Source organism: Portunus trituberculatus, chromosome 24 (assembly GCF_017591435.1).
Source record: "Portunus trituberculatus isolate SZX2019 chromosome 24, ASM1759143v1, whole genome shotgun sequence".
In the NCBI taxonomy this organism is placed as follows: domain Eukaryota; kingdom Metazoa; phylum Arthropoda; class Malacostraca; order Decapoda; family Portunidae; genus Portunus; species Portunus trituberculatus.
In genome coordinates this window covers 19,081,989-19,102,423 of record NC_059278.1, presented here as the reverse complement: position 1 = coordinate 19,102,423, position 20,435 = coordinate 19,081,989, and the positions used below count along the sequence as shown (strand labels likewise).

Below are 20,435 nucleotides of genomic sequence, written 5' to 3'. Positions count from 1 at the left end.
AAAACGCAAGAAAATACGTTTAAAGAATCGTTTCCGTAGGACCAACAGGCGGCGGGGACCAGCGAGGCGGAGCTGGGCGGGTGCAGGAAGAAGTGGGAGTGGGGTGGGAGCCTGGAACGGGACGGTGATTGGTCGAGAAGGTGCTGGACGGAGCAGGAGCGGGGTGGTGATTGGTGGATAGGGTGCTGGTGCGGGAGCAGGTGTGGGGAGCAAGAGCAAGTCCGCAGGTGCAGGAGTGGGACGGGAAATGTTCGGGTACTCAGGGTATCGGGTGTGGTGGTCTGGTGTGGTGTTGTGTGGTATGTTATGATGATTGATGGTAGTGGTGTTGTGGTGTGGTGGTGGTGGTGGTATGGTATGGTGTGGTGGTGGTGGTACGTGATATGTGGTATTTTATGTGATGACAGTGGTGATGTGGTGTGGTATGGTATGGTGTGTGATAGTAGTGGTGGTGTGTGATGGTAGTGGTGGTGTGGTACGTATGTTATGGTGTGTCATGGTGGTGGTGGTGTGGTGTGTTGTTGTGTGGCATGGTGTGCGATGATAGTGGTGGTACGGTGCGGAGATGGTGGTTGTAGTGTGGTGTGCTGTGGTGTGGTATGTTGTGTCATGGTAGTGGTGGTGTGGTGTGGGGATATTGGTGGTGATCTGGTGTGGCCACTTGTGTGGTATTTTATAGTATGTGATGGTAGTGGTGGTGTATATGTTGTGACGGTGGTGGTTGTATGGTATGCTTTGGTGTGGTATGATTACTGCTACCAGCTGAACTGAAGTGTGTGTGTGTGTGTGTGTGTGTAATAATAATGATTAATGGCTTATTAATGCAAAAGGCAGCCGAGAGGCTGTAATATATACTGAAGGGACACATAGTAAAAACAATTAGAATACTATAGTTCTGCCTAGAGTGTATGCAAAACAACAGTTCACAACTCCAGCAGTTGAGTTAAAAATTACGTGTGATAGAGGTCATTATAAAGCTATGTAATTATAAAGCTAAGAAGAGTTAAATTAAATCTTTAGGAATTTTGTACTTATCGTGCAAATAAAAATATGAATTGGAATGTATATGTAACAAAGTTGTTTACAAATTAATGAATTTGACAATAGTAGCAATAGACCTTTGCTTGATTGTAACGGTTGGTGGTGGTAAGTGGTGTGGGACAAGCTTGTTCTTGTGGTGGTGGACTGTTCGTTGTGGGTGGGGCGTCAGGAAGGGTACAGAGGAGGTGACGGAATCTTGGGTTGTTGAGTAGTTTGGTTGCTGCAACTGTAGCTGGTGGGTCTGATACGTGATCCTGATTGCTCCGGTTGGGACATCAGCTCCATAGATCCTTCTATCCACAAATTTGAGCAAAGACAACTGAGGTGTGTGGAGCCCAGGGGATAGTTTGGCATGGAGGGATAATAATATTTCGCACGCGACACTTCCATGTTTGCTCGTAGGGCTTGAAGGGGGGTGGACCCATACACTGGTCGTAGGGTTGTGTAAATCATATTTACACACACATTTTATATATATATATATATATATATATATATATATATATATATATATATATATATATATATATATATATATATATATATATATATATATATATATATATATATATGTGTGTGTGTGGAATGTGTTAATAGGAACAATTTAAGTTAAGCGTGTTGTCAGGTCACTCAGGTGCAACAAGTGGCGAGTAGACGGAAGGAATCAGGTAAAAGCTCCAATATTTATCGGTTTATCTCAGTTCTAGGAGTTGTTAGGAATATTTCAAGGTACTACAGTTATTCTTAGATTATTAAAGTATATATGAGTGGCGTGTGAGTGAGAATATATAGTGGAAATATGTTAATTAGTGAGTTAAGCCAAGTGTTTGTCAGCTGAGGCACGGCCTTCGCTGAGGGCTTGTTGTCAATTGGTGTATGTTTCGAAGCTTCGGTGAGAGAATATTTATTTATTTGTTTTTGGTTTTTATGTGTATACTCCGTCGTTTTCTTTGCTTCTCTTCAATCTCGAGCTGTTTACTTTAATTCTTTTAATTGTTATCGTAGCCTAGCCTAACAAATTGATAGTGATTGCATATCTACCAAGCTACTGTCGTGTCTTGTAGAAAATTATGAAGATTTTGCGTCAGAGACTATAAGTATGTGTATAAAACGATGATTAAACCATAAGAAAGGAAAAACACATCCAAGGACTGATAAGCTGCCGGAGCGTGAACTAAAAAAAAAAAAAAAAAAAAAACTATCTGCCAAGGAACTGAAGGAAGCACATTAGCACACCCCGATGTGTTGGAAGAGGTGTCATATAATAACATTTGAAAAGGGGAATTATATTATTTCAAATTGTTTGAAACAAACGCAAAAAAAAAAAAAAAAAAAAAAAACACCGCATGCGGAGAAAAACGTAACTTAACTTATACTGTAAGATTTGAAAATCATAGAAATTACATAAGACTACGCAAAAAAAAAAAAAAACCGTAAGATTTGACAGGTATGTGAATGTTTTCATATTTCTTAACTCTCTCTCTCTCTCTCTCTCTCTCTCTCTCTCTCTCTCTGATGTTTGGAAGAGTGAGGGAGAGCGAGTGTTTGGAGAGGGAGATTTCTGGTCAATGGTGTTCTAAGGTTCTCCAAGGGTCTCTCCTCCCCCACCCCCACCCCCAAAAAAAAAAATAAATAAATAAATAAAACAAGGAAATTTCCTTGAAAGTAGAAACACTTGTTGGCCTCAGTCGCCTACCATTGCAAGAACAGGAAAAGTAAGAGATATCTTGGCCGTGTGTGCCATGACATTTATTGAAAGGAGAGTAGGATTGATCGAGTTATCTTGGGATAATTTCTTTGGTGGTGGTATTGGTTAGTGAGTGTCTCTGCTCAGCTGGTGTGCCTACCAAAGATCTGTGTCACAACTGTGTAGTGTGTAAGGACTCACAGCAGTGCCTGCGCCAAGGTTGGGCAGGTAACAAAAGCAACAAAATATTTTAAACCCAAAAAGCATAACAGACACCGAATAATGGAGTTGAGGAAATATGGGAAAAAAAAAGTATTTAAACCAGCAGACGAGCGTAGTACAGCATGTGGTGAGGCCAATCACCACATTATTCTTTTATCATCTCAAAATGAGACAACGGCGGATGTAGGTGGACGCAGTGAAGTGTTTTTATTCCAGTAAGGTCAGAATAGGTCAACTTTTCACCGGCAATAATGAAGTTATGGTGTAAAAAGTGTTTATGTATAAGTGACGTCATCAAAGCGACACCCTCTGTCCTCTAGTCTCTCTCGTCGTTATTTTATTGTCCTCAGCATCCTTCTCAGGCATAATGGGCACGCTACTGGGCTGATGTGTGCGCAAATAAGTACCAGTTGGTGGACAAGTATGTGCGTAATGAGCACAAGGAGTAGTGAGCCATACATAACTTCAGGGTTAAGACCAGCCACCACCATGATTCTAGCTCGTGTGTTATTCACCACGGTCGATTTCTAGTCAACCACCCAGCCTTTCCCCTACAGAAAGAGCTCAGAGTTCATAGTGACCAATCTTCGGGTAGGACCGAGACCACATTTTTTTTTTTTTTTCACACCAGGAAAGCGAGACCATAACCTCTCGAGTTGCATCCCTTACCTACTTGCTGCTAGGTGAACAGAGGCTACACTGAAAGAACCTCGTCCATTTGCCTCGCCGCTCCTGGTACTCGAATACGGGCCGGGCCCTCTTGGTTGAGCCGAGTTTGCGATCACTACACGACGCGGTGGATGTGTTCTCTAGTTAAATATTTTTCATCTCAAATTATCCCCTTTTATATCATACGTATGATGTGTTGGATGTGTTGTTATATATGTAGCCTCTCAATTTATCTTCAATTATATGTCTTACATAATCTTCAGAACAGATAGACATGTTGAGACAATCAGTAGGCACCATGTCCCACTGCACCTTGCTCCCCTGAGTCACTCTCAGGCAGCTTCATCACATCCTGGCAAAAGAGCAGAAATTCAAGATCTGCCCTCATGTTGACTTCACATGAATACAGTCCAGAAAAATTTGTTTACAAAAGTTATGTCACACTTTGGATCGCATCATGAGACAAAAAATCAAAGGAAATGAAAACTATCATTCAAATGGCATAATTAATTCTATGATTGTAATATGATGCTTGGAGATCATATGTACAATGAGCTGATTACAAGATTTCCCGCCTGAATTTGAGAATACAAACTGCATCCCAACAACAATTCCTCTCAAGCCATATTTTTCCATACAGCACACAACTATGAAATAAGTACATTTTTCTTGACATAAAGTTTAATGGAATATTGCTGCACTTATTAACAAAATTCGTAAGAGTATTCCTTTGTGACACTCTTAATGTACATACAAGTCACCCTACCTGATGCAGCAAGAGCATGGTCAATAAATGTCATAAAATACCAAGTTAAACAAGTATGTCTTTTCTTCCATAATATTTAATTAAAGAAAAGACTCCAAATTTACAAATGATTTTGGTTAACATAAAGAGGACTTGTATGAGTTGAGCCACCAGTACCAGTCTCAGTGTTACATGTGGTCACTTCTCATGGAAGGCTGAGTCATAGAAAAAGCTGCACATTTCTTTGATACTTGTGTAGTGAACTGACAAAATAATAGATGTAAGTTATTTCTTTATGGAATAATAATTTTCTATATATTTATAAATTACAAAACTGGCAGACAGAGCTGATGTTACTAAATAATGATGCATCTCACCTATCAATAAAAGTAACATGTGAACAGCTACACATGAATTTAGAAAACTCACTGACTCACATACATCATGATTAATTAAGAAGCACCAAATTTCAGTAAATCAGCAGTGATTGGATGAATATTTTCCTTGCTACATTTCATGTATAAGAATCAAAATGTGAAGAAACACAAATTCAGAATAAAATGACTGAGGCAGATGAAGAAGAGACAATGTCAATCCAAAAATTGTGTCCAGATTGCACAGGAGACATCTGACAAAGCCCATTACCCTCAAAGGAGTCCTAAGAAACACAGACTATCTCAGCAGATGGATAAATAATCAGAATGAAAGATAAATGGATGTGTGGACAGATAAATAAGATATATACATGTAAAGAAATCAGTCTGATTATGCTGCAAAATATAAATGGCAATTATGAAATTAATTTGGGATTTTGCTGATTTCTACTGACAAAAGTCATATTAGAATTTCACAAAAGGATAAGATTATGAACTAAGATAAGTGGCAACCACAATGAACATGGCAAAATGTTATATCAAGGAAATTAGAAGAATATTGAAAGCAACCAAGGATATTTACACTATTAATCTGCTATGTTCAGTATTCATAAATAAAATTGACCACAAATATAGGTAATGATGCCTAATATAAAATACATGCACTTTCATTATAGATAACAATTACCTAAAAAAATACTTTGCTTCATTTTACTTATTAACAGTAATGATTCCTTTATACAAAAGATGCTATAGCAATAAATAGAGTATATTCAGTATGCTGGCAGCATATCTGCACACTAACAAGCTCAAGAATTTCTATTTATATGAGCCACTGTATTCCACTGGGTTCCAGTAGCAAGTCTTGAGACCCAGCCAACTAGAAGAGAAAACTATCTGTCAACTGAACGGAGAGCTCTGGCCAGGAGCACTGCGAAGGCGGCGATGGCTGCCACACCCAGGCCCACCTTGAGCCAGGTGCTGTGTTCCCCCACCACTACACCCAGCTGCTTCAGATGCCTGCAACATACCACCAAATAAACTTTAATTACAATTCACACATCAAAGTAAGGATTAATTTGCTTCATAAATTACTAAGACCACTTCAATAAACTTTCTGGAATATCACAGGAAGCCAATAAGGTAACAGGCAGACAACATCATTAACAACACAACATCCTTCCTACATATGTTTCCAAATGAAAACAAACCAACACAAAATTTACAAGATTTGTGGAGTTGATCTTCATATGGTTGTGAGAGGAACACCACCATTGTATCCCCTACACATCCCTAGGGACAACTAATGTGAGCAGAAAATTTTGTTCCCTTAACAAGACAAAACATGACACCATGTCATATCTACACCCATATAAGGAGCACCTCAGCCTGGTATATAGACACATACTAGTTCATGCTCATAATTTTCATGAAGAATTTAATTAAATTTTTGAAAATTGAAAAGAAAATAATACTCTATACGTAGGTACTTACATGCAGGCATGCATAATAAAAAGATGCCAAAGAAAAACTGATGTGCTATTCATATGAAATATGCAAAAGTAATTGAAATATATTTCCAATTTTTCAGAAAGCAATTTCACTACAGCAATTATTTCATAAAGACAAAATTTGTACAACTAAATTAGAACTACTAAATAATACAGTTTAAAAATACAAGAAAAGTTTCACCATGCAAATTATGACTTTCCACACATATTACAACAGTATGAAATTGGCTTAGGAATATCAAGAAGAAATTATTGTTTGCACTCTGGAACCAAGCTGTCCAAAGCTGCAGGAAAACTCCTCCTTGCTGAGAACACTTTCAGTGCACTGAGTTCCACCATTGTTGTGAGTAGATCAGGGACACAGCTGGCAGCAATACTCTCTTTGCATGAAGCTACAATATTTGTGTGTAGGAGTAATTGTGGAATCTCTCTCTCTCTCTCTGTTTCTTCACAAACACTTTAATTTTAATGCTACCAGTGATCTTCCCTTATCCAGAACCACTGACTTATATCAGCAACCATTATTGACACATTCTTACACACACACTTTTGCTAACAAATAAGTAAGAAATACATAAATAAATAAATAAGTAAAGAAGCAAATTTCACAAATAAAAAATGTAAAATGAAATACCAAACTGCATGCCTTTGTGGAGATAAAATAAGCTATTCACTAGGTTTTCTATTACTCATTAGTGGCAAACACAAAAACCAAAGAAGCTCCTACAAATTATTGCATAAAAACTTCAGCAAATTTTTTGAAAGAGCAACTCAAAACATTGCAATTCTGAGAGAGAGAGAGAGAGAGAGAGAGAGAGAGAGAGAGAGAGAGAGAGAGAGAGAGAGAGAGAGAGAGAGAGAGAGAGAGCGAGCGAGTGAACCATTTCCATCCCACCTTGCCATGTAAGAAGGGTCTGGCCGCAACAGCAACACGTGCACTAATCGACGAAGGGTGCTGCTGGTGCAGTCATCAGGAGCAAATGTTGAATTGAACACTTCATAAGGATACTACAACAGTCCTAGTCTAGTACACTATACAGTGATAAAAAAGATTATTTACTTCATCTGGCAAAGTAATGGGAAACTATTAAGAAGAACGGAGTTTATACAAGACATCTTATTGAAGTACAAGCAATGAAATCACATGTATAGATTATGACAAGAATAATAAACATTAAATAGAAAATTAATTTCAAGTTTACTACTTGAAAGAATTTGCCTTCTACTGCAAAACAAGGCATGCAGTGAGAACTTAATTAATTTAAACATGATCTAAAATGGATGAAAAATAAACAAATACTAAATAAATAAAGATAAGATTTTAAGATAAAATAAAAATTAAGCATCACTATGAACTGAAACGCAGCTATCAACAGCCATGGTGCCATTGGACCTGAGAGGAGGAACGGATAAAATGCAGCACAGCAACATCCACCCACGAAGTGAACCGACACAAGATTACCCAGCCAAGACCCATGGAACATCCTTCAATGTTCCCCCTGCAACTCCACCTCTCACACCATAATGCGTTTTCAGTATATGTGAAGCTTTTCCCAACACTGTCATTCAACATTATCTTCCTGAAGTTCCCTGTGACAGTAACCAAGTCCAAATGTTTGTGAGCCTAATCAAACAAGATGAACAAGGCAACACTAACAAACAGGAGAAATAAGCGCCATGGTCATCTCAGGAAATTAAGAAAAAAACAAAGTACTGTAATGAATCTTCTCTTTCATGATAATGAAATGTTTGCCACACAACAATGTCTTTTATTTGCGATATTTACTTAAGTTAATACTCAGTCTGTAAAGTGAAGATTCATTATTAACATCTAAGATTTTGTTTGTAGCAGACAGAGAAGGCATTCCAGAGAGCTTGCTTACACTCATACTTCTACCCACCACAACAGTCCTTCATTAGGTGCACATTATGCTACATACCTACATACTTTATAGCAGTGCATGAAAAATACCGCAGTTAAATGTTACACACCTGCTTCGGTAAAAGAGCATCCAAGCAGCTTGAAACCGACTAGGGAAAGAATAAGGGTTAATACATTTTAGTTATTGGTGGCATGAATGTCAAGTATTAATTGTTGAAAACTATGATTATTGAATTTGTGAGGAAAAGTCTTGTACTAAAATCAGTAAATCTAACTGTAACACCCTGGCCTTCCCAATATCCAGAGTACTTGTGTGTGTTTTTTTTTTCTTTTCTTTTTATTGGATAAAAGGTATTTGATTAGTAGTGTGAATGAAGCACAGTTGCAATCCACAGTTTCGAACCCACCCAAGATGAGGAAGAGGTTCAGGAGTGGGGCTTTTCTAGATGGACCCACCAATATAACTGGACAACACATGCATGCTCAAACACACACTCTTGAACCATTTGTCAGTTTTGGTGTGGACTGAACCAAGTTGTGATACTCATGAATATTACAACATGAGACTGACAAGTGGTTGAGGAGTGTGTTAGAGCATACATGAGTTACCCCATGGTAGCCAGAGTGGGTCTCTATCTAGAAATATCTTATGAACCTCCACCTCATCTTGGGTCCATTAGGAACAATGGATTGTGAGTATACCAAGTTAGCAAGTTAGGCAAGTTAGTAAGATAGTGAGTATGTAAGCAAGTAACCTTCCCTCCATATAGCTGTGTATAGCAACAACAAAGACACCAAGGAGACACGAACAAAACCTTCAAAAACCTTACAGAACAACATACAGTGGATAAGACTTATACACAAAGCCACCCTTTCACCAATGTTTGTTTGCAGAGCTATTAGTTCACCATTGTTTCATACTTATACGGCAGGATTTTAATCATGTGACATAAAACGGCAAGTAAGACTGCCTCACTTTGAGATACTCAGAAATACTGGTAATATTTTGAAGAGTTCTTTCAATTACACAGAGTTCTGAGTGAAGGATGTTTGGTTTCCACAGTTTCACACACTTGTGGTAAACAATACTGATATAAGCTTATCATTACTGAGATGCAGTATATGTAAAATCTCAAATGTGTAGATAAATTGTGAAAATTTACAATAACATAGGTATAAAAAGCAAACATTGACTTACGGGTAAGCTGCCATTGTTGCCAGCTTGGTGTATATATCTCTCTTGGGCTGAGACACAGAGGAGAATGGATGTGGAGGTGGAATTTTGTGCTTGTGACAGAAGGAAGTTGGCTGCAGGATGTAATCTTGACGTGCAGCAGACATGTCTCCCTTGTTGGCTACAAATAACACTGGTATGGAAGTCTCACTGAAATATTTCTGGAAAGAAACCAAACAATAAAAAAGCTTGCAATGTGAGATGACCTGATGATCAGGAATGAGGATTCCAATAAACAAGAACATGAAAACAATATTCATGCCAACAAAAATGTTTTGTTAGATGAGACTTACCAGATATATTCTTGCCACATATTCAAAAGACTTAGGGTTTGAGACATCATACACTAGGCAGGCTACATCACACTGGACTTCACTGGGCATCAGGGCATCAGTGATATTGTGGACATCTATATCATGCAGAACTAGATATTTTTCTTGACCATAAACCTGAAGTGTACTTATGGTGTGCCGTGACAGTTTGTCATTAGGAATCTCTTGAGCTTCCTGAAAATTAAGCATTTGATAAATCTAGCACAGTACCATGGTAAGAATTGATCAAGTCACATGAGTAGCAATGCTAAGACTCAGTCATTCAAATTGCAAAAGGCAATGTTTCATTATACAATCACACAAACAATACTTAGCTTCACCTCTAATGGCCTGCCAAGGAGACCCTGACAGAATGTGGTCTTGCCAGCATCCTGTGGTCCAATAACATGGCACTGGTACACATTCCTCATTGTCTGTTTCTTCTGGAGGTCAATCCGTTTCTCACGTGTTACTGATAGAATGAATAATGTAAAATGTTAGACTTTCAAGCGTTAAATTCATCACAACATAAAAGATTAGGATTAAGTCATAAAATGAAAGCACTGAAATATCCATACCTATTCTTTTCAGGACAAGTGAATACTAAGTCTGACAGAAACATGGTTGTTATACAGACGAATACCTGTTATGGCTGAGAGTTGACTGTCGTCTCCAGTTCCACAGTAGCCAAGGTATGCAAAATACTCTAATGTCCTTTGAATGTCTAATAGTGTCCATAAGGTCCACTGTGCTAAGAAGCCTTGTAATGTAATCCACCCCTAGAATATATGGAATTTAGTGAATAATTAGTTACATAGATTCTATCCTGAATATTCATAAAGTTCAGATAATATTTAGTGATTCAAATGAAAATCATACATATTAGGGAATACATGAAAAGTATGACTCCCTACTCTCACAATATACCTTCTCATTCGTATGTACTGAGTTGAACACATCTGGGCCCCATGGCATGACTGGGCACGTGGAGAAGAGATCAATCAATTCCTGGGGGCTCAGGGCATTGTCTTTGTCCCGGTCGTACTTTTCAAAGAGACTCATAAGGAAGGAGTAGCCAGCATGATTGAGCTCTGTGCTGCAGCCTGGTGGCACTCGCAACCTGATGGAGAGGACATGATTCTTGTTGCATAAATTATCATTATACATGGATGGTTTGTTCAATGGTTCAGGAAGGAAACAAGTTGCTGATGGTGTTGTTTCCAATATATGTGTCTACATCACCTGAGGCCACATGAATATAGATATGTTGGAGTCGTGTGGTGCTCAGTATTTGTATTTCATTAATTCCTACTGCAGTTATGTGAGTTCTATGAGTATTAAAGTTTAAAAGTTAAAATATGGTAAATAATATGTCTTTTTACTTCAAGGATGTAGAGAACAGTGGACAGAACAACTAACACCTCGACTCATAACGTGTCATTTTCCTTACGAGGGAAAGAGGTAGTCCTTAGAAAGCTGGAGATTGTCGTTGTAGCCAAACTTTCTGAGCACGGTCCAGGTGGTCTCATGGCGTCCACGCTGAATGAAGAGACGGTGAAGGAAGAGGAAGCCCCGTAAAGTTAGACAATCATCATGGACACCATCAGAGACGTTCCTCCTCACTACAGTCTTCAGTTCCTCCAGTGCCTGAAGAGGAGAGAGTCTTACCTTTATTTGTCTGCAAGTCCTTCTTTGCCTTTGACTTATCTAGTAGTATACTGTACATGATATATTTTACCCTTTTGAATATTACACATGATTTTATAATTTTTTAAGCCTAGTGATGAGAGAACACATAAATTCTAAAATGAATGATTGAAGATATATATCCCAACCCTGTTTTTGATCATTACAACTTTGCTCTTTCCACACTCAAGATCTCAAGTATCAATCAAGTATTTTTAGCTTGAATACACCAAGTGAAGCAGTGTCCATTTACCTGAGGGTTGAGCGGTGCATTGAAACACCGCCGCTGGAAGGCATTCAGCTCCTGGTCATTGAGGAGCCCGTCATTGTCTAAGTCACAAATCTGCAATAGAAGGATAGGTGTCACATTCCTGTCGCTTGCTTGCAATCAGTCAGGCTCACAACCATTCCTTCAGCAACTTTAACTTGATTTTTCTCCACATTATATTGTAGTATTTTTCTCCATATTATATTGTAGTATCACATGTGGTTTCCTCTTCCGATGTATGACTCTTAAGTATCCCACGGCTTTGAAACATTTCTTGCTTAAAAGGAGGACTAGACAAAATATCACTATAACATCTCACAACCTCTGAAATGTAAACTTACTTTGAATATCCTGATCAAAGCTTTCTTGCACTTCTCTGTGAGCTGAAATGGAAATACTCTAGATAATATAACTCTCAACATATGAATATTTGGCAAGAGTTAACCTTATATTTATTTCTGTAAACCGTTTAAATCAGATCACTTATAGATATCCCCACACAACAGTGGTATTGGAGCACTCACGTCCCTCTCCTCCAGGACATACAAGGGAGCGGTGGGATGAAGGACAGCTTTCTGCGCATAGTAAAACATCTCGGATATGTTCTTGAGGGTTCTGGCGGAGCACTGTAAAAGTCGCATGTTGTTATTAGGAAAACATGACCACAAATGTAAAAATATATGTTGTATTTTTCCTAAACTGTTAAATTTAACTCATTACTATCTTTTTTCCAAAGCTTAGAAGTCTGAAGGATGGCAGAATACCAGTGTGTTTACTTTAATGCATTCAGTCAGTTGGAAGAAAAATACAATCTGATGTACTCACCTCAACACACGTCTCAATCTCCGGGTACTCCATCATGGTTTGCAAGACAATCTAGAAAGATCACATACACTATTCAATTTAGACTGAATAACAATGGCAATAAACATACATTCAAATTATTCTCCACCTATGTTCTTTCATTCTTATGTCCCCATCAGCTCTCCTTGATGGCTGCTCAGGAATTAACTTCTGGTATGTCTCCCCACAAGTGTTAATGCACAGTACAGACAGCATTGCAATCAACCGTTCTGTTTCAATCCAAAATTTCTCATGACAATGGTTCTTCTCTCTCACTACAACTATTCTCTAAGGCCAGAAATAAGATTAGCCAAGTTCTCAGTTTTTTTCCAGTTAATAATGGAGAAATCTTGTTAATCTGTCACTTGAACCATACAAACAACTTTAAAAATCTTGTCACTTCAACCAATGCATGCAAAAGTACAGTGGTAATGCGCTGGCCTGCCACTGCTAAGGTAGGCAGATCGAGTCTTGCTCAGGCTTATGAGTTTAAGCTGCTTACTGGGAGGTTACTGCTGTGGTTGGAGCACCAAAGTGGGAAGTTGGGTTTGCCTGGCTGGCATTCTGGAGAGCACCAAATGTGGTGGATACCGGAACTAAAACCAACAAATTTTAACCTTAACTTTAACTCACCTCCATGGTTGAGTAATCCACTAAGTCCACCTTGTTTCCCACCAGGATGATGGGTGTGTGGTGGTGCTGGCCCAAGGTGGATCTGATGAGGGGCAGCCAGTGACCCGTGACCCGATCCAGCGTGTCTTCATCCTCCACGCTGTACACCACACAGATCACGTCCGAACGATTCACCTCCGCCCTCAGCTGGTCTACACTCTGCTCACGCTCTGCCGAGGGATGATGTGATTACTTGCTTGGACTTAAACACTCTCCATTCTGAATTTAAGTCTATTTTGGTACGTACTAAATAAATGATTTTAGTCTTACTTCTGAGCAATGTATCATGCCTTTTCAAATCATAATCTACACAATGATGGGATCAGTGAAATTAATAAAATGAGTTAATCTAAATATAACCCAATATAGCCCTCATGAAGATGCTAATGTTACTTCAATACTGTCTATAAATTCTCCATCACCATGACCACTGAATCAGACCGCCAAGAAAATCATTCCCAAAATCAAATACCAATTTTCTACTATTGGAAAAGTTATGAACTGAAAACTATCTCCTGCACTCCTCCACAACAGGGCCTCGACAGATGCCATCCAGTGACTGTCTACATCCATCAACCTTCAAGTGCCACCTGTAAGTATGCCTTGTTTGAGCCTCTGAAATGATAATCATATCTTTTACTCCAACGAAGATTTTCAAATATACGTCATTCTCTTACCTGAGTAATCAACAATGTGTGTTGGGACTTTCTCTGGTGTCACGTCTGGAGGGATTGTTATCTCTTCCGCTCGGGGAGGAACCTGCTCAGGGAATTCTTCAGAGACGAGGGAGAGAATAAGTGAGGTCTTGCCTACACCTTGATCCCCTAACAGGAGGATTCTTACACCTCGTCTGTGACTTCCCCCCATCTTTTCTGAAAGCAAGTGGGAAATAATGAAGACACCTACGTTATGTGATCCTTAACATTAAGTGACGTCATAATGTGCGTTGTTTGTGAGAACTAAAATATTATTTTGGGTTGATTTTGGCATGTTTTTATTAATCTGTCAGTTGTTTTAATTACAAATCAGGAGCTCAATGAGATGATAAATGAGAGAATAAAATGACTGATTTACAGAGTTGGTAGATAAATAAAACCATCAAAATCTATCAGAAAAAAATCTGCCAACAAGAAATTTAATAGACCTAATCACCAAAACTTAAAAAAAATAGCGACACATCATGCAGTCATCATCAATACAGGAGACTGTCTCATGAGAAGCTGTAAGGATGAAGTACTGTAGACCTGTCTTGTAAGGCTACACTGACCTTCCACTCTCACTACATATTATGAACCTGAATGAGAAACATTCTTTCACCCGTATTATTCATTTTTTATGAATAAAAAAGTAATTGTGACATGAGAAACACAAGTAGAGCACAAGATACAAGTTGTCAGTCAGCAAGGAGGGACACACACACTCACACAGCCTGGCATCAACTCCCGTGCCTGGCTAACCGTCACCACATCAATAATGAACCAGTGCTAGTCATTAGGAGAGGCAGGTGTGGCGGGGATGATGGTGCCTGGACAAGACGCCGGGTGCCAGTGGTCTCACCTCCCTGGCACTCATCCCTCCCTGGTGCCACACTGATCAGAGCCCCGCCTCGTCCCCGCCCCGCCCCCTAATACTCTTCATGTAGGTGTTCCTCCACCAGGCAGCACACATACCTCGTAGTCATGCAGAATGTACTATTTGTCTTGGTGGTCCTCGGCAGGTAAACAACGCTCTCTCAAATCAGCTGATAGCAGAAGCAAAACGTCGATATTCCCACAATGCCCCGCCGGTGACACGCGAGCCTGGCCGAGCGTCTTTTCTCTTCTCCCTTTTTTTCTCTCTCTCTCCACTTCTCTTATCTCTAGATTCCTCCTCTCAGTCTTCTCTCCCTCGTAGAGCATCTTCTTATCTGTCCAATACTCCTCGGCCGTCCAGTGCTCAAGGTTACAAAGGAATATGTAGCTAAATCAGAATAACCATGTGAATTAAGAATCTTGATAATTCCTCCATTATTAGCATTTTTTATAGCATCTGTGTAGTAAGAATATCAAATGTATGGATTCGTTACTTTTCATATGTAAGGTGAAGTAAAACACACACACACACACACACACACAACTAAGGAAGGGACGATGTCTGAGAGATGTTAAAGAATATAGTTTCCCGCAAAGATGTGTTGAGACTTGGAACAGTGTGAGTGAGGAAGTGGTGTCAGCAAAGAGTGTACATAGTTTTAAAGAAAAATTGGATAAGTGTAGATATGGAGACGGGACCACACGAGCATAAAGCCCAGGCCCTGTAAAACTACAACTAGGTAAATACACACACACACACACACACACACACACACACACACACACACAGTATAGTTATCATAGACGAATTTTAAAGTTGGTTATTACTGTTCTTTTCTCATGCAGTATCACATATCAGAGAGAGAGAGAGAGAGAGAGAGAGAGAGAGAGCGTTAATGAATAGACTGAAGAAAGAAATGATGATAGTAAAAAGAAAAGACAGGGTAGACATCAAGATACAGAGACACTTTACTTTCCCCAACAAACATTAGTAGATCGATAACTTGTCGTTAATCCCTTATGTACTGTGACGCATTTTTACCTTGATTTTTGGGACATAATTAGATGATTTTATTGACATTAGGAAGGGTCTATGGAGGTCAAAAGATTAGCAGCCAGAGTCTTTACTATCCTAATCCCAACATATGTTTCTGTAGCTGTATAAAATGGCCTAATAGTGACTAGAATGAATATGAAAACGTGTCCTGGTACTGGAGAGGTTGATCAGCTGAGCGTTTTAAATGTCCCGCCTCGTATCAGCCAACATGAAGTCACGCATCAACACCACATGGATGGGAGACTCGAATTCATTGAGAAAACTTCTTAATGAGTTGCCTTTGTGTGTATGTCGGTGTTCATTCTTGCACTGGTGAGTTGATACATTGATTCAGAGTGTGTGTAGCGTGCATGGTCTGTGTTGCTTCTTCAGTTCGGGGCAGGACACTGTAGTTAGTTGAAAGGTGTCTCAGATTTATTAGCAAACCTACAAGAGAGAGAGAGAGAGAGAGAGAGAGAGAGAGAGAGAGAGAGAGAGAGAGAGATATACTAGTGGATTACGTAACTTTATCCTCCAGATTTTGAGATTCTTAAAAAAAAAAAAAATTAATATGCTTGTTTCAAATTATGATCTACTTTGAAAGAATCAGCAGTGAAAATATTTAATCTCTTCAGAATGAATACGTTTTCGTATTCATTCTCATTACTATTTAGCGATTTTATACAGCTTCAGAAGCATATGTTGGGATTAGAATAGTAAACACTCTGGCCATTAATCTTTTGATCTCCATAGACCCTTCCTAATACAAATAAAATCGTCTAATCATACACGGAAATCAAGGTAAAAATGCACCTCAGTATTAAAGAGGTTAAGTTAGTGAATCCAAACCCAAACTAATAGCTCACGTAGAAGCTATAAAGTTATTTCAACATTAAGCCTGAGGGGGAAACATGAAGCGTTGAACCACCCTGGAAATGCTGACGAATGCTGACGGACACATTGGGGAAATAAAGTGGAGAGTCATGATAATAGTGCAAGGGGGAGGAATTCTGGTGCATAATGTAAATCTGCTGCTGGAAACTACAAAGCGATAAACCACCCTGGAAATGCTGATGAATGCTGACAGACACATTGAGAAAGGGATGCTGAGAGTCACGGTTACAGTAACAATAGTCGTGTCGAGGGATGGTTTCCTGTGATCGCTTGCATGGTGATTTGACGCGTATGCATTAACCCCTTCATTACTGCGACGCATTTTTACCATGAGTTTGCGTATGATTAGACCATTTTATTTACATTAGGAAGGATTTATGGAGGTCAGCAGATGATTTAAAAGCCTGAATCTTCACTATTTCAATCCCCCATAAGTTTTTGAAGCTGTAAAATGTCACTAGATCGTAAGCAGAATGAATATGAAAACGCGTCACAGCACTGAAGGGGTTAAATTAGCAGGTGTTGAGTGAGGATTGACTGATGATTAAGTATAAGGCACATTTGCTCTCACTGCATAATAGGTTTTCTTGGAGCAATAGCCTTCAAATAATTTAATAATGTAAGGCACACACACAGTAACAGTCGCATAATATCATAGTTCTCCAAAGCTTTTTTCCAACAAATCGCTACATCGCTACATCCTTACGTGTTCCTACTAGTGGCGTTAGTAGACTTGCATTAGCCCATTCAGTACTATGACGCTTCTCCATATTCATTCTGCTGTCTATATTTGGCGGTTTTATAAAGCTTCAGAAACTCATGTTGGGGATTCAAATAGTGAAGACTGTGGCCGTTAATCTAACCACCATAGACACTTTCTAATGTCAACAAAATTATCTAATCGTACACAAGAAGAGGTTAATGTTACTGCCGAAAGAAGCGAATTCCAAAGAAGTCCTCCGTAAATAGTTTCAGATAAAAATGTCTTATATTATGCCCCTCCTGGCTGTCATCTGTTCTTTCAAGTATTCACCTACAAACCTCCTTTTTTCCTTTCTCCCGTACGGCATCAGTCTCCTCCTAGTACAAGCCTAGCTTTCTACATTTCTTTCTCTTGTCCAGCCACCAGTCTCATATGTCTACGAATAATTATACCTATGTTTCTTGCTGTATCCGGGATCACAAAATAAATATGGCTAATTGTTTATTTTCCAGAGTGAGTGGGTGAAGACGAGCCATGGTAAACTTCTTGGATGACTGCAATGTAAGTCAAGGAAATGGAAGGGAAAGGCGACTGTGAATAAAGTGACAGCTTTTGAAATATTTCTCGTTGCACGTTTACTTATCATGCGATGAGGTGTAGCATTTAAGAGAGAGAGAGAGAGAGAGAGAGAGAGAGAGAGAGAGAGTAGTTGTGATAGTTTTCTTTCCTGTTGTTATGTGTTTGTTATTGTTTTCTTGCCTTCACCACCACCACCTCCTCCTCCTCCTCCTCCTCCTCCTCCTCCTCCTCCTCCTCCTCCTCCTCCTCCTCCTTTTAAGAATAAGTAGATAAGAAATAGCGGGATTCCCTCGAACGTTATCTCCCTCTTTTTTTCCCTCTCTCTCTCTCTCTCTCTCTCTCTCTCTCTGGCAGGGGTTTTGTGGTCATAACGTAACCACGTATTGTACACACTCTGCGGTGTGCGTTAAGTCAAGCCCGAAGGTCGTGCGTGGCGGAAATCATTGTAGCCTATAGGGTAAGGGTTCCAGTTTGTGACAAGTGATGAGCAGCAACGAAGAATGCGTGTTCGCTGCAAGAAATCCACATCCTGTTCTTCATTTTTCTCGAGGTGAGGCAGGGGCACTTCTCCATTCGGGTGTAGTTCGTGCAAGCATGTGATTGAAAGAATGCGTGTCATCTTTTCCTCGAGGCTAAGGGAGGGTGTGGGTGGGGAGTGGGAGGACCCCGAGACTGGTGTTCTGCCCTGGTGGCCTGGACGCGTGAGTAACGGAGTGGCCGTGTGTGACGTGTTCCATGGCGCACGTGCCCTCACCAAATATTTATGCGGTGGGAAGAGTTTGCAATGTGGTGATGTAAATACAGGACCGACGACCCAAGCGGTAAGCAGCATCGCGGTGTTTGGGTACACACTCGAAGCTCCACGGGGAAACATTCTTCGTGTGAGCCAGCAGAAGTGATAATGTCTTACCTGATAATGCTGCCTTGTTAATTCTGAAAGTCCCCGGTGAAGTTGCCTTTTATCAACAATTTAGCAGGTCAAGTATTCCGTCCGTTGTGTGGCTACAATACCGTTGATCACTGGACGAGAATCAGATGTTTGTGTTATCACGTGTCTCCCTCTCCCCCATCCTTGTTCATTATTATAATCATTATTTTTATTGTACTATTGCATCAATGATAGTACTGTATGCCTCACTGCCCCGCACTGACAATATCCCCCCAACTCTCTCTCTCTCTCTCTCTCTCTCTCTCTGTGTGTGTGTGTGTGTGTGTGTGTGTGTGTGTGTGTGTGTGTGTTACGCATGTTTTTGACGCTGCTGAGGAGTGACGCTGAGCAACGCATTACACATGAGAGGGAAGTAGCTAATGCGTGTTCCACTACCAAGGCTATAGCGCCAATTAGTCTCGAACGAAACCTCCCGCAACCTTGAATAATGAAGTAAGTTGCAGCGACCAGAGATGTAGTGTTTGCCTAAATTGTCTTCCTTACACGTATAAACAGTGCACTGAATTTATGATTATTTTACTGCTTAACCTCAGATCCATGTGTCTATGGTATGAGGTTTACGATACAATTCAAGCCTCCTAGCAAAGATGACTGGCTTTCGTTTTACCGTTACCGTACCTTTCCTTTGCCGCGGGGCCAGACGTGGTGCCGGAAGCAGGAAAACAAATTAGCAGCGCGAGATTTCCGTGGTGTAAACTTTTGTCCCGAGGTTGAGCTGGTGGAAATAATCATCCCTCGCAAGTTTCATAAGAGTAAAGAGTAAACGTACAGTGCAGTAAATGTGATGCAATGGCTGCGCTACTGACGAGATTTTTTTTTTTCCCAACATTTCTTGAGGTGAGAGAAACACGTCTTGATTGAAATAAAAACTTGGTGAATTTTCGTTGTCATCCTACTTAGCCGGCGCCTCGACGCCCGGCAGCTGGTGTAACGCAGCGCCAGGGAAAGTCTTACAAACACAAGATGCGTGCGTGGAAGGCGGAGGCTGTCAAGTCAACGCTCCCCTAGAGAAACACTACCTAACCAACTTTCTCTCGCTACCGACCAACACACACACAGAGAGAGAGAGAGAGAGAGAGAGCATCAGGATTGTTGTAAAGATATAATGAAAGAAATTTGATTGATATAATACCTTTGGGAAAAAAATGAAGGGCAGACATGACAAGATTTACAATGTTTTGAGGCGATGTTTTCAGTCTTGCAAGACCACGGGGGAGGTGTGAATGAGAGAGGGAGTGAGGGAAAGAGTGGGAGAGGATGAGGGAGGGAGGGAGTCAGTGAGGGAATGAGGGAGGGAGTGAGGCTGAGGAAGAGACGGAGGGAGTCAGTGAGGGAGTGAGATAGTGATGGAGGGAGTGAGGATGAGGGAGGAGAGAAGAGAGATTGAGAGAGAGAGAGAGAGAGAGAGAGAGAGAGAGAGAGAGAGAGAGAGAGAGGTGTCGTTGAAGGAGTTAGTGAGTGAGGGAGGAAGGGAGGGAGGCTGGAGAAGGAGTAAAGGAGGAAGGAAGGGAGTCGTTGAGTCAGTGAGTGATTGATTGATTGATACATTTATTGAGAT

General features: G+C 40.1%; 1 protein-coding gene and 1 long non-coding RNA gene across 7 annotated transcripts in view; one reads left to right on the top strand and one right to left on the bottom strand.

Moving 5' to 3' along the window:
* Positions 1-4,111: 4,111 nt before the first annotated feature.
* Positions 4,112-20,435, bottom strand: part of LOC123508242 (mitochondrial Rho GTPase-like) — a 33,460-nt gene continuing 17,136 nt past the window's right edge. The window contains exons 1-16 of one of the 6 annotated variants that reach the window (XM_045261797.1): positions 14,816-15,053; positions 13,823-14,017; positions 13,107-13,315; positions 12,456-12,506; positions 12,155-12,256; positions 11,972-12,013; positions 11,616-11,705; positions 11,127-11,323; positions 10,604-10,796; positions 10,320-10,455; positions 10,018-10,148; positions 9,659-9,871; positions 9,330-9,526; positions 8,242-8,280; positions 7,145-7,204; positions 4,112-5,758 (exon numbers count right to left, since the gene is read on the bottom strand). In XM_045261797.1, the coding sequence (XP_045117732.1) occupies positions 5,632-5,758; positions 7,145-7,204; positions 8,242-8,280; positions 9,330-9,526; positions 9,659-9,871; positions 10,018-10,148; positions 10,320-10,455; positions 10,604-10,796; positions 11,127-11,323; positions 11,616-11,705; positions 11,972-12,013; positions 12,155-12,256; positions 12,456-12,506; positions 13,107-13,315; positions 13,823-14,012 (1,977 nt within the window). In that variant the 5' untranslated portion in view covers positions 14,013-14,017; positions 14,816-15,053 and the 3' untranslated portion in view covers positions 4,112-5,631. Of the gene's footprint in view, positions 5,759-7,144; positions 7,205-8,241; positions 8,281-9,329; positions 9,527-9,658; positions 9,872-10,017; positions 10,149-10,319; positions 10,456-10,603; positions 10,797-11,126; positions 11,324-11,615; positions 11,706-11,971; positions 12,014-12,154; positions 12,257-12,455; positions 12,507-13,106; positions 13,316-13,822; positions 14,018-14,569; positions 14,721-14,815; positions 15,054-20,435 lie in introns of those variants that run through there. The other 5 variants (XM_045261798.1, XM_045261799.1, XM_045261800.1 and 2 more) reach the window with 5 other exon arrangements.
* The window catches only part of LOC123508243, a 10,338-nt gene continuing 3,145 nt past the window's right edge, over positions 13,243-20,435 (top strand). The window contains exons 1-3 of the long non-coding RNA XR_006675889.1: positions 13,243-13,384; positions 13,680-13,737; positions 17,862-17,910. This is a non-coding gene — a long non-coding RNA (uncharacterized LOC123508243). The remainder of the gene's footprint in view (positions 13,385-13,679; positions 13,738-17,861; positions 17,911-20,435) is intronic.